This window comes from Mobula birostris, unplaced genomic scaffold (assembly GCF_030028105.1).
Source record: "Mobula birostris isolate sMobBir1 unplaced genomic scaffold, sMobBir1.hap1 scaffold_885, whole genome shotgun sequence".
Lineage (NCBI taxonomy): Eukaryota > Metazoa > Chordata > Chondrichthyes > Myliobatiformes > Myliobatidae > Mobula > Mobula birostris.
Genome location: NW_027278602.1, coordinates 55,350 through 72,570, shown reverse-complemented (window position 1 = coordinate 72,570; position 17,221 = coordinate 55,350). Strand labels below are relative to the sequence as shown.

General features: G+C 44.9%; 2 protein-coding genes across 2 annotated transcripts in view; one reads left to right on the top strand and one right to left on the bottom strand.

Moving 5' to 3' along the window:
• Positions 1-17,221, bottom strand: part of LOC140193802 (uncharacterized) — an 86,320-nt gene that overhangs the window by 44,031 nt on the left and 25,068 nt on the right. The gene's annotated exons all lie outside the window — the stretch shown is intronic.
• Positions 10,318-17,221, top strand: part of LOC140193804 (uncharacterized) — a 47,149-nt gene continuing 40,245 nt past the window's right edge. The window contains exons 1-2 of the mRNA XM_072250974.1: positions 10,318-10,335; positions 15,574-16,787. Of these exons, the coding sequence (XP_072107075.1) occupies positions 15,980-16,787 (808 nt within the window). The 5' untranslated portion in view covers positions 10,318-10,335; positions 15,574-15,979. The remainder of the gene's footprint in view (positions 10,336-15,573; positions 16,788-17,221) is intronic.

Below are 17,221 nucleotides of genomic sequence, written 5' to 3'. Positions count from 1 at the left end.
TTCTATTGACAAAGACCTGAAGCAGCCACATTTACAGATTTCAATTTTGTCTTCGCTAATTATCCATTTGTAAACAGAGTTCAACGACACGTCCGACTCCCAACTTCTGTCCCTGCGGTTTTGCACGTTCAACATCATCCTGGCCACACACACACACACACACACACACACACACACACACACACACGGGATGACAGTGATCCGATGATCACGATGCTGATGTACAAAACATGAGATGACGTACAGATGCTGGAAATTCAAGGCAACACACACAAAGTGCTGGCAAAGCTCTGCGGAGAATTTTGACATGTTACTGATGTAATAGGCGTTTAAGAGCATCTCAAACCTGCAAGAGATCAAACAAAAATTACAAAGAAATGCTTCGATCGGCAAAGGAATGCGAAGACCGCTTAAATATTAAAAACAGGACTCTAAATTCTGATTTGATGGAGACGGACGTGAAAGCACAGGGGAACATCTGGAGAAATTTCAGAAGCGCTCGCTCGCTGCTGTCGTTACGGCGCGGTCGGGAATCTTCCGGAGGGAAGACCTCAAAATCCCCGGCTTTACCTGCTGTTGGCGACCGAGATTGAGGTCGAATCGTTCGTACAGAGATTGCACTCAGTACTTGGTGTCGGAGAGCTGATTCGGAGGCTCGAAGCTTTCGGATGACTCAGAGACGGATTGTGATCGGGCATGGCAGGGAGAGTTTTTCTTCCTTCTCCCGTCTGCGTGAGATGAGGGACATTTGAGAGACTTTGAACTTTTACTGTGCACATGGGCTTCTTCATCAAGTTACAGTATTGTTGCACTGTTGTAACTATATGTTATAATTATGTAGTTTTGTCAGGCTTTTTTTCAGTCTTGGCTTGTCCTGTGTTTTGTGATATCACACCGGAGGAAATATTGTATCATTTCTTAATGCATGCATTACTAAATGACAGTGGAAGAGGACTGCATGTCTTCATAATCTAATAAATTGGGAGGTGAATCGACGCAGGATAGCTGAACGTGAATGAAAGAAAGACAAGCATCAGATGCAATGTTATATATGTGTGAAAGAGAGAGAGAGAGAGTCAGACCGACAGATTGACAATGGCACAGGCTGCAACGGCCACTTCACAGAACCACATGACATTTACCTCTCCATCACTGACCGAGTTTCTTTCTCGTACCCACAGGAAAAAACAAACTGCAATCAACTACGATATTCCTTCCTGTCGAGGAACCAGATCAGCCGCTCCTGTCTGACACACAAGGTATGTTACAGAGCACAGAGACACCGACAGCTCATCAGTTCCACAGTTTCAGACAGCAGAGAAATTCAGATTCAGTCCCACACTGAACCCAGGACCCCGACACAGGTCACCAATACAACGGTTACACTGAACCACAGATGGGTAATATTCCCATTGTATTCTGTACCAGTATCTTACAGGTAGAGACACAGACCAAGTCCCCAAATACTCACTGGGGCTGGCAGAGTCAGTGTGGATTCAGGATTGGACAAACAGACGTTTAATTGAGAACTGATGAATGTGGTATTAGAAGAACCTAAGAAAGGATCGGATAAGCACATGGGGTTTGGGACACTATGCCTGTGTGAGAATTAGTCAGCAGGTGAAGGTCAGATAGAGGAAGTAAATGGAACACGTTCAACATTTAGGTGACTCAGGGTTTGTGGCTGAGACCCCAGCTGTTCATAGTCTACATTGGCGATTTGGATGTGAGGACCAACTTTATTATATCCATGTTGGCTGTTGTACAGAGCTGAAAGGCAAGGTTTGAGAAGGACGCAGCGAGAGTTTGGGGATGCAGACAGAAGTGACGGAGTGAAGATGTGGCAGACAGACAGAATATGGGGGAATGCGAGGCCATTCATTCCCAGAGGAATAAACTAGAAAATCCACATTTACATGGGGACAGAGTGACCGGTTCATAGGGACCCGACAGTCCTTGTCAACAAATCACTAATAGTTAACGTTCACGTATCACAAATAATTAGGGAGCCAAATGATATTCTGTGCCGTGATACAGGAGGATTGGAGAAGAGGTATAGAGATGTCTGACTGGGAGGGGTCCTACAGGGTGTGGTGAGAATGTACGCTGAATATTAGTTCCAGGTTTTGCCGCATTTCCTTGGGAAAGTTATCCCTATTGAAGAGAGGGTGCCGAGACTATTCCTCACACTGACAGGTCTCGTTGCTGGGAGGACACACTTGCTGCGTGCGGGGAGACTGAGTCTGTATTCTCCGGAATTGTGAGGAGAATTGCTGGCTTATTTCAGATCATTCAGACCAATTGCAGGGAGAATGTTTCCCCTGAATGATAATTTTAATACCATGTGTCACAGCCCCAGAATGAAGGAACGGATATTCAGGAAGGAGTGGAAAACAAATGTCCTTAATCAGTGATTCTTTCTCCAGTTAAAACATACAACACTGCAGGAAAGGAGAAGGCTATTTGGTCTGTGATGTTGGGCTGACGTAATTAAGCCTCATTAAACTAATCCCTCTGCCTGAATGCACATTGAATATTATTTCCAGGTCAAATCACAGTTCCTCACACTGACTTGACTGCTTCAAGAGATAGCAAGCTGTCTGTCTGAGGGGAGAGTGAATGAGCTAGGCCTGTATTTTCTGGAATTGTGAGGAGAATTGATGGATTCTTCCAGATAATTCGGACCGATGGCTGGGAGGACGTTTCCCCTGAATGAGAATTCTATTACCATCGGTCACAGACTCAGAATGAAGGAACTGATATTCAACATGAAGTGGAAAATAAATTTCCCTCATCAGTGATTATTTCTCCAGTTAGACATTGTAGGACAGGAAGAGACAATTCAGTCTGTGATGTTGGGTTGATATGATTAACCGATGATGCCTAATTATACTAATCACCCTGCCTGCGTGTTGTCTATATCCATCCTTTCTCTGTGTGTTTGTTTGTCTATCACAGAATCTGAAACACACCACTGCCTTCACTACCAAGCTAGAAATACATTCCAGAAACCGCAACTCTCGGCTTTGTTTTATATTAAACATTTCTCCGCAGACCTCCTTTGAACATTTTCCTCTCTCACCTTAACTGCGTGTCCTCTGTTATACGGAATTTTGATATTGTGAGAAAGATCACAGTTGCCTACCGCATTTATGACTCTTATAGGCCTCTCTATCTCCCCTTGGTAGCTGCCATTCTGGAAAGAATAACACAAGTTCTTGCAAATCCTCCTTATAGATCTCCTCCCTATAAACCTCTTCTTTCCCCTCTCCAAAGCCTTGGCCTCCTTCTTGTAATGGGGTGACTGCAAACTCCAGATGCAACCTAACCAGAGATTGATAAAGCTGTAACATCACTTCCTTTTATGACAATAATGATCCTCTCAGTTCTCCCCTTGGCTCCCACCACTCCGGAAAGAACAATCCAACTTTGTGCAACTCCACCTTCTAGATCTCCTCCTAAAGGTCCTCATTACAACCTCTCCTATGCCTTTTCCAAATCCTCGGCATTCATCTGATATGGAGCGACCGAAACTAAATGCAATACCCCACATGCAATCTGACCAGAGTTCCATAGAAAACCAGAGTTTTCCGGTCAAGAGGAACCTACGGGTGGGCTGAGTCTGCGATGTCCCGACAAGCAATAGGTGGGAGAACTGCTGGAGGATGCTTGTTCTGCACCCGGACAGATGGATACAGTGATCAGCCGAAGTGAATGGCCACAGCACTTCCTCCCTCGAACACAAGGAGCTGGACTCCCGTCGTGGACTGAGAGGTTCATACACAGAGCCAGACGTAAGATCACCCACCTCCCCACCACAGGCCGTGGAGAAATCTGTGGGACCACATTGCGATTTCCTCCCCCTATCCAGACAGGTAAATGTGGCAGCCCACACCCCTGTAGCCACGTCCACCTTGACCTTGGCGGAAAGCATCCTGATATCATGGCTTGGTACAGCAAAATACTCCTCCTGTGACTGTGAGAAACTGCAGAGGGTTACGACCACATCTCAGCATGTCACGGAAACCAACCTCCCCTCCGTGGACTCTGTCTTCACTTCCCACTGCCTTGTAGAGCAGCCAGTATAATCACTCACCCCAGACATCCTGTCTCCCCTCTAACCGGACAGAAGAGAACAAAGCCTGAAAGCTCACACTGCCAGGCTCACGGACAGTCTGTTATAAGGACAATGATTACGTTTTATAATATTCTTATGCGATAAGAATATCCCTACTATAACTAGATGGACTCGTCCTCAATGTACTGGATTAGCATCTTGCACCTTATTGTCCATCTGGCCAGTGATGTAGTGGCATCCGCACTGGACTTCGGGGGAGGAATGATCCTGGATTAGAATCCAACCATCTTCTTCCAAAACAGACACAAATGCTGGAGAAACGCTCTCTCGGTCGACATCTCTCTCATAGGACACGAATATATATATATTTTTTACTTCTTTTATGTCTGTTTTTTTTATCTTTAATGTGTTTCTGGGACAGGTAAAGGCTGCGATTTACAGCCTGGAGATGGTTTGAGTGATCCAGCGCTTTGCTGGCTCCGAGAAGATTCTGTGACAGGAGCGCACACTCGGACGACCTCGATGAGAAGAAACTTTGAGTCGTGGCGGGAACCGCTGTTCGACTCCGTATTGCCGTTTAACAAGTTGCCGTCCGGTGCGCCACAATATCGTTATTGTTTAACTGCACTGCACTTTATCTCTTTATCTGAGGCAGTTATACTCGATTCTGCGTTCTGTTATTGATTTACCTTGCTCTACCGCAGTGCACAGTGTAGTGTTCTGATTGTTGTGTACGGTACTCAAGACAAGACTGTCACTGTCCCTCGGTACAGGTGTCAACAATAAACCAATCTTGCAAGGTACATCAAGGCGCATTGATCTTCTTGTCTGCCATTGCTGGTTTATTCCAGATTATTTAGAAGCTCGGGATTAATAGACTGTTATCCGCTACCCTCCCAGGTGTTTAAGCACATGTATCCCACTGCCTCACTGCCAGGACTGTGAGTGGTGACAGGAGTGGCTGACGAAACAAGGATCCTTCCTACAACACCTGAGCCTGAACCCCTAAACTTGAACCCCACACGCTTCTTCCTGATGTGCTCCTTCCCTTCTCTAGTCTGCAGGTCACCCTTGGACAATGAGTAGCAGATGCTGAACCTACCCCACCCCCTCCACCATGGGAGCATTCCCCAAAAAAGGGAGACAGCATGGTCTCCATCGTCCATCCATCCTGATTGGTTCATCCTCATTCAATCAGTTTTCTGGTGCCCCACCTTATTTACAATCAAATTCCAGACTTACTACCCCATTAAACATTTAATGACCATGCAGGAAGAGTTCAGCTTGATTTTAGAATAGGTTAAAAGTGAACAAAGGTATGCAAGTCAACAAAATGGTGAAGGCCTGTTTTTATTGACACGCCTGTCATTATTGGTTGGAGAAGGTCAACAGCAGCTCCATGAAACATTCCGGTTTCCACTTGGAATACAGTTATGCAATTCCGATCTTCCTAAGGTGACTTTCAAAATGTACAGGTAAGATTTACCAGGATGTTGCCTGTCCCAAGGTTTATAAACAGAGTTTAGAGTTTCAACAATCATGGGCTTTTATTGGAATGCTCGGGGCTGAGAGGAATCTTGATAGAACTTGATAAAATTATGGAGAAATTATCATGTAGACCGGGGTTGCCAACTTTTTTTTTCTTAACAGCCAAAACCATTAACCAAGGAGTTTGTGATCATGCAGGGGATGGGAGGGAGAGTTCAAGAAGAGTGGGGCAAGTTTTTCTGTCGATTTTCCCCAGTAATCAATATCATCCTGTAACCCAAGACTATCCTACCGATGGACATGGCCACCATATATTATGTTATCTGCAATCTGTTTAGATTGGTTCCCATTGTCATAAAGTTATCTGGAAACATTTGTGCATTATTCTGTGTCTTTACTACATTGACTTTCACAACGTAGATAAATGAGCATAATGTCACACTGAAGTAAAGTGGGAATATATGCCTTGTATCAACAGATGCAGAAACAATTACTGAAACAGATAAGAATGTCATGAATGCATCTGTCCTTGCATTCCATCATTGACAACTTACTGGCCTTTGCAGAATGGAAGCACCTATGTACTTGAACAAAAAATCCTACAAAAAGTAAAGGATACAGCCTAATCAGTCAGCGATAAAGGCCTCCCAGCTATTCTGCACATCTACATGAAGTGCTATGGCAGGAAAGCTGCCGCTGTCAACAGGAACACCTAACATCAAGGACAGGTTCAGAAACAGTTACCACCCTTCAACCATCAGGCTCTTGCACCAAAGGGGATAACTTTACTCAACTTCACCTCGTCCATCAGTGAAATGTTTCCTGAACCAATTGATACATTTTCAAGAGCTCTTCATCTCATGTTTTCAATATTCAGCACGTTTTTATTTATTATGATCATCTCTTCATTTTGTATTTACACAGTTTGTTGTCTTCTGCATTCTGGTGAACACCTTAGTTGGGCGGTCTTTCATTGATTTGGTTATGATTGTTATTCTATTGATATGCAAGAAAGTAAATCTCAGGATTGTTTATGGTAACATATATGTGGTTTAATAATAGAATTTACTTTAAAATTGGAAAAAAAATAACTTGTTTATCAAAAAGATGTAGGAAATGTAGAAGAAAGACTGCATGGATAATTATGCATTTTTTACTTAGATTACCCCACTGTCCCAGATTCCCCACCACCATCCCCACCCCATCAATACATTGAATGGAATAATACATGCATGACCATAATCCAGTATCTTCTGTATCAACTCTTTTCCATCTTCCTGCTTTCTCTGTTCCGTTTATCTTCTGCACTTAGACAGGACGTACTTACAGGGTGTCAGCTCTATCAGCATCTCACGTAGCTGTCTGTGGATCAGGGCAATTGATGATGAGAAATGGGTGAAGAAACATGGTTAATTTGCACTCGTAGGCTCATGACCTCCAGCCAGACAGCAGAGAGCTTTCCTCCACTCACCATCATCCACAGAAATCCATCACTTAACACCAAGAGAATCCCCTTCCTTCACACCAAGACCCACATCCCCAAAACACTGCGAGACTTAATTGCTTCCAAATCAGATTATTCATGTTCCTCATTAATCACCAACCAACTTTTCCCTCACCAGAGCAAATCACCTTCCAAAACACTAGAGAACACCCCTCCCTCACGGTTCATGGAAATCTCCCTGTGTGTACACCAGGGGAATCAACTTCCACATCACACCAAGGAATCCTGTTTTCCAAACCTGTGAAGATCCCTCACTCTGCATACAAGACTATCCTTTCCTCTGTAATCAGACACAAATCTTTGTTGGAACAAACCAACTCACACAAATAGTACCTAAAATAATTCACTAAATTAATCACAGTCTGTCAGTGCAGGGATTACACTCGTGTGACGTAATGGCTTGTTCAAAATCTTTATTTTTAAATCTGTTGAAATCTGTCACTTTGGAGTGGCTAAGTGGTACTTCAAATCACAGACTTAATATTTTGTTCATAGAGATCGTCTGTGGTGTCTGGGGTCAAATCGCTGGATGGACAAAATGTCTGAAATGTGGGTTAGGTACGGCACTGTGCAGAAAATATTGTACACGGTCATTGCCGTCACTGGAGTTCCTGGTGAGTGAGCAGAGCAAGTCATGTTTGGGGTGTCCGTGTGTTAGATGGAGCAAACCTGTTTATAATAATTTTAAAAACTAGATGTAATTTAACTCCTTCTTACGGAATATGTATTCCAATTTCCCTTGACTCGGGAGAAAACAGATCTCCATCTCAAACCAATTATTCAGAAAAAAAAACAAGGGAGTATTTCCTACTCCCTCAATATAGCAAATTCCATAAACCCCATCCCCAGAAAAAAAAACAAGGGAGCATTTCCTACTCCCTTAATATAGGATATCCCATAAGCCCCTCCAGACAGGTAAATTAATTTTCCTACATCAGACTGCCTTTCTCATTGCAATGTATTCTTGTCTCTCAAATAGAGCCACACTTGCCTTCCCCATACCTTTCTGTTTCCTTTATACTTCCAACAAAGGTTCTTTGAGATGAAGCATTAAGTCTGGTTGTCCTTCCCAGTGCTGTCTGTTCTGAAGGGTGTTTCCAGTTTTTTTTTTTGTGTGCATTCTCACCCATCTTTCTACACCACAGGAAATCCAAAATTCAAAAGAGTTGGATTCCCATCAATAGCCCACCCATAACTGCATATTGCATTTGCAAATCCAGTAGAACTGTAATTTCCTTTACACAAATTGGGAGATAATTGTCCCTCCAAAATTGAAGGAAACACTTCAACTAGTACACAGATAACCTCCTACTCTGCAAATCAGAGGAACCTAATCTGCTCAAAGTGAAGGGAAAACCATGCCATCACAGATACACTAACAGCGGGAAGTGGCCGTTCACCTGCTCCATGTGTGTGAAGAGGCTCATTCAGTTAACCCACCTTGTGATGCTCCGGTGAATTCACAATAAATAGAGGCCACATTTCTGTCCGGAGTGAACAAAGAGTTTTACTCAATCATCCCAGCTGCTGCAACAGCAGCAACTTCACATCAGGGAGGAAGTTCAAATCAGCTCTATGTCAAATGTTTAACCATCACGGTGACTGAAGGCAGCTGCAGGTTCATGAGGAACTGTTACTGTCAGATTCTGCAGTTCTTGCGGCTGCTCATCGCACCCAGGACTGAACCCTGGTCACTGAGCATTGGAGGAGTCCGTTCTGCTGATGTTAGCCTTAAACTAGACTGGTGTTTAATATTCTGGATCTGTGAAAGATAAAACAGTTCTATATTCACTCCCGTGTCTCAGGTACTTGCTGTCTCTACCACATTCACAATGTACACTAGAGAGGCCACTCGGCCCATCTGGTCCCTGCCAATGTTTCACGTTCCATATCAGTATATCAATATCTATCCCTGTCGTTCCCCTCTCACTCTCCCTGTGATGACAGTTTACAACTAGTCACCACCCCGTGGGATAGGAAATTTCCCTTGAATATTATGGAATCATGGAAATTTACAGCACATTACAGACCCTTTGGGTCCGTTATTCCGACCATGTAACTTACTCTAGAAACAGCGAGAATTACCCTATCGCATAGGCCTCTATTTTCCTAATCTCCATGTACCTATCTAAGAGTCTCTTAAAAGACCCTGTTGTATCCACCTCGACCACCGTTGCTGGCAGTGCATTCCACACACACTACTCTTTGTTTAAAAAACTTAGCTCTGACATCTCATCTGTACCTACTTCCAAGCAGCTTAAAACCATGTCCCTCGTGTTAGTCATTTCAGCCCTGGGACAAGCCTCTGGCTATCTACCCGACCAATGCTTCTCATCATCTTATACACCTGCATGAATTTCCTGCATGATTTTCTCCAGACTGAATAAGACAATGAGCTCACTGTGGTTTTGCCGTTCCCCAGGGCTCTGGACTAAGGTGGTTAAACTCCTTCTTTCCTGATCTTTTTAACTTTTTGGGCCGTTTTCACTAATTTCAAACGACTGTGCCATCGACAGCTGGGTTGTTGCAATGCACTGCTGAAGTCTGACAGCAGACTAGAGAGTGAATCTTCGATGGACCAGAGTCAGACCCCAAGGGTTGCCAGCCTGAGTCAGGGGTTTGGGGTTCCAGAAAGAGATGGGACCGAGAGTTTACAAGGAGGGGGGAGAAGAGGAATCAGATCAGCTGGATGTGGCTACAAATGAAAGATCAAAAACATTTGGAAGCTGGTTGATCAAAAAAAAAGTGGTTAATTTCTGCAAAATACTGGTGGAAATCAACAGATCAGGCAGTCAATGTGGAGAGGAACAAATAAGCAACGGTTAGGCCGAACCCCTTCAGCATGCATTGGCTGTGTACACCTCTGCTTAGTTGCTGCCTGAACTGCAGAGTTCCTCCAGCATTTTGTGTGAATGTGTCCACATCTCCTGCAACAGCAGAATCTTGTGTTTTATATCTGCAGTTGTAAGAACGTTCTACTTTGGCATTAAACATGCGGAACGTTTGCTGATGTTAAGTGTAATGTTTTATGGGAGCTGCATTCTGTGTTAAACGAGCTGCTGAGTTTTCTACACACAAAAACTGAGGTATGTACTTGAACCGTTGCTTGCAGAAACTTTCAATGGCACTGTGATTAGCTTGAACACTGAGGCGTAACACTTTTCGGGGTCGCTGAAGCACCGATCGAATGCGCAGGCGTCAGGGTTGCGGATGTCCCGAATATCACGCATGCGCAGTACACAAAAGGCCTCGGATATCGCTGCCGGTGAGTGTTTCTCCGTGCGCCCGTTTTCACTACCGACTGAGGGGCAATTGCTGTGACTCCCGGAAACTGTGCCCCGCGATCCCGGGACAGTCCTGTTCTCTTCTCTCTCTCTCATCCCCACGATCCCTGCACGGACCCCGGGGAGCTTAGGCTGATGAGGGAATGGGAACCGATGGATCTCTCAGACAGAGCTGAGCTCCAGCTATCAAAGGGTTAGGAACTCGGAGAAAGGGAACAAAATCTTTTACATCGCCAGTTCTGATAATCACCTTTATTTTACCTCCAATCACAAACAAGAGACATTCTGCAGATGCTGGAAACCCAAGCAACACACACAAAATGCCGGAATTCTGCATTAGTACACTTTTCCACAGATGCTGCCTGGCCTGCTGAGTTCCTCCAGCATTTTGTGTGTGTTGCTTGTTCTACCTCCTCTTGTTCCGGACCTTTCTACCCGTGAGGACATGTTTTGACCCATTCACTCTGTGAAGATAATGATATCAAACACCTTTGCCCTGGGCAACAAATAGCTTTCACATCACAAATGTGACTCCTGCGCTTCCCTTTATATTCACTGGCATTACTGCACCATCAATGAGTTCACCACAGTCAGTCATTTGGCGGAGGCTTCAGGGGAAATATTTATGTACAATACAGAAACTGTGTGTATTGCGGTGATGCAAAAGCTTCTGTATACTTCCAACAAATCCTCAAAGCAATGTATAACTTCCTTGTTTATGCTTAGAGCCTTTTTCAGGTGTATAAGATGATGAGGGGCATTGATCGTGTGGATAGCCAGAGGCTTTTTCCAGGGCTGAAATGGCTCACATGAGGGACATAGTTTTGAGCTGCTTGGAAATAGATACCGAAGGGATGGCAGGGGTAAGTTTTTTACACAGAGAGTGATGGGTGTGTGGAATGCACTGCCAGCAGTGGTGGTCGAGGCAGATACAATAGGGTCGTTTAACAGCCTGTTAGATAGGTACATGGAGCTTAGAAAAATAGAGGTCTGTGTGCTAGGGAAATTCTAGGCAGTTTCTAGGTAAGTTTCATGGTTGGCAAAACATTGGGCTGAATGGCCTGGAATATGCTGTAGATTTCTATGTTCTATGTTGAACAGTGAAATAACTGGCTATCCTACAATCCTCTGATAACTCTCCCGGCACAAAGGATGATTTAATTATCTCTGCTAGGGCCCTGACGATTTCTGCACTTGCCTCCTGTAGGGTCCGAGGGAGCACCTTGTCATGCCCTGGAGATTTATCCACCCTAATCTGCCTCAGGATAGCAAACATCTCCTCTTCATTAATCTGTACAGGGTCCATGATTTTAATGCCGCTTTTCCACACCCTCACTGACACTGTGTCCATCTCCTGAGTAAATAAGATGAAAAAAATATTTAAGATCTCCCCCATCTGCTTTGGTTCCACACGTGGATTGCCATTCCAGTCTTCCAGAGGACCAACTTTGTGCCTTGCAATCCTTTTGCTCTCAATCTATCTCTAGAATCCGTGAGGCTTATCCTTCGTCTTTTCTGTGAGGGCAATCTCATGCTTTCTTTTAGCCATCCTGATTTATTTCCTCCTTGTTCTCTTGCATTTCTTATACTCCATAAGAATCTACCTGCCTATCCCTGTTATGCAACTCCATTTTGTGCTTCACCAGGTTCTCAATATCTCTTGAAAACCAAGAGATACAGTTTCCAACTTTACCTTTTATTCTGACAAGCACATACCCGCCTTGTACTCTCAAAATTTTGCTTTGAAGGCCTCCCATTTACCAAGCACACCTTTGCCATAAAGCAGCCTGTCACAATCCACAGTTGCCAGATCCTAGTGTCATAATTCCAGTGTTGTTCCATGCCGTGAACACATCTGCCTTTCCTACGCTGCTCCCTGTATTGAAATATACAGGGCTCAGCATATTCACTGCGCCATGCTCAACGTTTTTCATTCCTGACTTTGTCTGAGGACTGAACAACATCTGTCTCCACAACCCCTCTACTATCTGTTCTGTTATTCAGGCTCCCATTCCCCTTGCAACTTTAATTTAAATAACCCCTTCCCCCAGCTCCCACCATGCAACTCCATCACCCCTTTGTGCTTCTTCTCCCAGGTCAATAAAAAGGAGGTGCATACCAGGTACAGGCAGATAGGAACAAATGGGGTACTTATGAAATACAGGAAATTCAAGTTAAAATAAAAGAAGGCATGAGGTTGCCCCAGCAGACAAGATTTAGGAGACTCCTCAGGGATTCTGCAGACATGTTAAGAGCAAAAAGATTGCAAGGGGAAAGTTAATCCGCTGGAAGATCAGAATGATAATCCATATGAGGAGACCAAGTAGATGGGGGAGATAGTTTTTTTGCATCCGTATTTGCACAGGAGTTGGACACAGTCTACAGAAGTGAGGCAAAGCAGCATCAACTTCATGGACCCTGTACAGATTACAGAGGTGGAGGTGTTTGCTGTCTTAAGGCACATTACCGTGGATAAATCACCAGGGCCTGACAGGTTGTTCCCTAGGACTCTGCGGAAGACAAGTGCAGAAATTGTCGGGGCCCAAGCACAGATATATAAATCAACCTTAGTGACAGGTGAGGTACTGGAGGATTGGAGGACAGCCAATGTTGTTCTGCTGTCCAAGAAAGGCTCTAAAAATAAACCAAGAAATTGTACTTTGGTGAGCTTGACATCAGTAGGGGAAGGTTATTGAAATGTATGTGCAGGAACCAGATATATAAGTATTTGGAGAGATGTGGACTGATTAAGGATAGACAGCATGGCGTTGTGCATGGTAGGTCATGTCTAACCAATCTTATAGAGTCTCTCGAGGAAGTTATCTGGAAAGTGGACGAAGGCAAGGCAGTGGATGTTGTCTACATGGACTTTAGCAAGGCACTTGACAGAGTCTCATATGGGAGGTTGGTCAAGAAGGTTCAGTCACTCAGCATTCAAGATGAGATAGTAAATTGAATGAGACACTGTCTTTGGGAGAAGCCAGACTGTGGTAGCAGATGGTTGCCTCTCTGACTGGAGGCCTGTGACTAGTGGTGTGCCACAGGGATCAGTGCTGGATCTGTTGTTTGTCATCTATATCAGTAATCTGGATGATAACATGGTTAGCTGGATCAGCAAAGTTGTGGCTGACTCCGAGATTGGTGGTGCAGTGGACAGTGAGGAAGACTATCATGGCTTGCAGTGCGATCTGGACCAGCTGGGAAAATGGTTTGAGAAATGGAAAATGGAATTGAATGGAGACAAGTGTGAGGTGTTGCACTTTGGTAGGACCTACCAAGGGAGGACTTTCACAGTGACTGTTCAGGCATGGAGGAGTGTTGTAGAAGAAAGGGATCTGGGAATACACGTCCTTAATTCACTGAAAGTGGTGTCACAGTTAGATACGGACAGAAAGAAAGATTTCAGCCCATTGGCCTTCATGAACCAAAGTAGTGACAATGATAGATCTTTATACTTTATACTTTATCCTTCATTGTTGCCAAACAATTGGAACTAGAACGAACAATCATCACAGCGATATTTGATTCTGCGCTTCACACTCCCTGGATTACACATATTAAATATTAAAAATAGTTAAAATTAGTAAATATTAAAAATTTAAATTATAAATCATAAATAGAAAATAGAAAAATGGGAAGTAAGGTAGTACAAAAAAAACGAGAGGCAGGTCCGGATATTTGGAGGGTACGGCCCAGATTCGGGTCAGGATCCGTTCAGCAGTCGTATCACAGTTGGAAAAGAGCTGTTCCCAAATCTGGCCATACGAGTCTTCAAGCTCCTGAACCTTCTCCCGGAGGGAAGAGGGACGAAAAGTGTGTTGGCTGGGTGGGTCGTGTCCTTGATTATCCTGGCAGCACTGCTCCGACAGTGTGCGGTGTAAAGTGAGTACAAGGATGGAAGATTGGTTTGTGTGATGTGCTGCGCCGTGTTCACGATCTTCTGCAGCTTCTTTCAGTCTTATGGATGTTGACTTGTAGAAGATATTGGTGAGGCCTAATGTGGAGTCTTGTTTGCACTTGAGGTCACCTACCTACAGGAAAGATGTAAAAGAGGTTGAAAGAGTTCTGAGAAAATTCACAAGGATGCTGCCAGGTCTGGAGGACTTGGGTTATTGGGAAGGATTGAACAGATCAGGACTTTATTGCTTGGAATGTGGAAGATTGAGGGGAGATTTGATTGTGACAGAGGTGCACAGATAGGGTAAATGCAAGCTGGCTTTCTCCACTGGGATTGGGTGGGCTACAACCAGAAGCCATGGGTCAAGTGTGAAAGTTGAGATGGTAAGGGGAACATGAGGGGAAACTTCTTCACACAGACCGTCATCCAGGTGTGGAATGAGCAGCCAGCACACCTGGTGCCTGCAAGCTCAAGTTGAACATTTCAGAGGTTTGTACAGGTACCTGGATGGTAGGGGTATGGCAGTAGAAAGTTTAAGTAGCTCGGCACCAACTAGATGGGCCAAAGGGCCTGTTTCTGTATTGTATTATTCTATGACTGTGACAAGAACCTGAAATAATACAAAAACTCACTTTAAGTCCTTTTACCAGCTGTGCGGACCAACCATTCATCTCAGCAGGAATTGTTTATATGGTGTTAAAACTGTGGCACTTTAAGTTAGTAATACATGAAAGAAAATTCCAGCTGCACGTTAACAAAGGCTATTCGTGTGAGAGTGTTTCGGTTACTGTGGGGCCAGGCACCCATGTAGCTCAGTGGGAACAGGGAATAATACCAATGGAGAGAGTCAAATTGAGCCAGGTCACAGATTGGGGAGGGTAGAAACATAGAAAAAAAACTACCCCATAACACGGGCTCCCTGGCCCACAAAGCTGTGCCGAATATGGCCATACCTGAGAAATTACCTCTAATTTTCTGAGCTCCATATACCTGTCCAGGGGTCTCTTAAAAGGCCCTATTGTATCCACCTCTGCCACCGTTGCCGGCAGCCCATTCCACACACTCAGCACTCTCTGCGTAAAAAAACATACCCCTCACATCTCCTCTGAACCCATTCTCATAGAGACAGAAAGAACATCAGAGAATTTGATGATCATTCCAGATACCAGCACTGTGCCCAGTTAGAAGATGATTTCTCTCTCCAACTTGGGTTGAACCTCACTGTAACAGTGTGATGTCAGATCACACCTTGACAACCCAAGTGATCTCATCTGAACTGTTGTCCTACACCCACTGATAGATTTTGTAAATCTTTTTACAGGTTAAAAGTGACAAGGAATTTGTCTATGGGAATCTCGAACATAACACGCCTGATTTGCTGTCTTGGTCCAGATATTTAACAAGTGGAGCAAGGGATTCACTCAATCATCCTTCCTGCTCAGCCTGTGGGGAGGGATTCACTCGATCATCTGACCGACTGGCACGCCCGTCATTTCACAGGGGGGAACCCGTTCATCTGCTCAGACAGTGGGAATGGATTCAGTTGGTCATTTCAACTGAAGGTACATCAGCAAGTTCACACTGGGACAAGGACATTCACCTGTTCTGTGTGTGAGAAGGGATTCAGTCGGTCTTCCCACCTGTGGACACACCAGTCAGTTCATACTGGGCAGAGGCTGGTCATCTGCTGAATTTGTGGGGAAAGATTCACTCGGTCATCTGACCTAATGGCTCACCAGCGAGTTCACACTGGAGAGCAGCTGTTCACCTGCTCAGACTGTGGGAAGGGATTCACTCGGTCATCCACCCTACTGAGACACCAGTCAGTTCACACCGGGGAGCGGCCATTCACCTGCTCAGACTGTGGGAAGGGATTCACTTGCTCATCTAAACTGAAGGTACATCAGAGAGTTCACACTGGAGAGAGGCCATTCACCTGCTCAGACTGTGGGAAGGGATTCAGTTTGTCATCTCAACTGAAGATACATCAGCGATTTCACACTGGGGAGCGACCGTTCACCTGCTCGGACTGTGGGAAGGGATTCACTTCGTCATCTGAACTGAAGGGACATCAGCGATTTCACACCGGTGAGAAGCCGTTCACCTGCTCAGACTGTGGGAAGGGATTCACTCGATCATCTGACCTACTGGTACACACGTCAGTTCATACTGGGGAGAGGCCGTTCAAATGCTCAGACTGTGGGAAGGGATTCACTCAGTCATCTAAACTGAAGGTACATCAGAGAGTTCACACTGGGGAGAGGCCATTCACCTGCTCAGTGTGTGGGAAGGGATTTGCTCGGTCATGTCAACTGAAGGCACATCAGAGAGTTCACACCGGGGAGTGGCCGTTCACCTGCTCAGACTGTGGGAAGGGATTCACTTACTCATCTCATCTGAAGGAACATCAGCGAGTTCACACTGGGGAGAGGCCGTTCACCTGCTCATACTGTGGGAAGGGATTCAGTCGGTCATCCCACCTACTTGTACACCAGTCAGTTCACACTGGGGAGAGGCCGTTTACCTGCTCAGACTGTGGGAAAGGATTCACTCGGTCATTCCACCTACTGAGACACCAGCGACTTCACACTGGGGAGAGGCTGTTCACCTGCTCAGACTTTGGGAAGAGATTCTCTCAGCCAAATCAACCAAATGTGCATGACTGCGTTCACACTGGGGAGAGGCCGTTCCCCTGCTGTGAATGTGGGAAAGGATTCACTCAGTCATCTCACTTTATGTAACTCTCCCTTCAGCTAGCAGCTTAATATAGGGGGTGATAGCCCCCCAGCCCAGCCAAACTTAAGAAATCTCGTTTGGGTGGATGCTGCGTGATGTCTCCTCTGTTACAAATCGGTACCATGAAATAACAAATGGTAAACAATATCTGATTAAATGATTGAACTTTATAATTCTTACTTTGACTGAGGCTGAGGAACTGGTGTAGGGGACAGGGTTTCAGATTTCAGGAT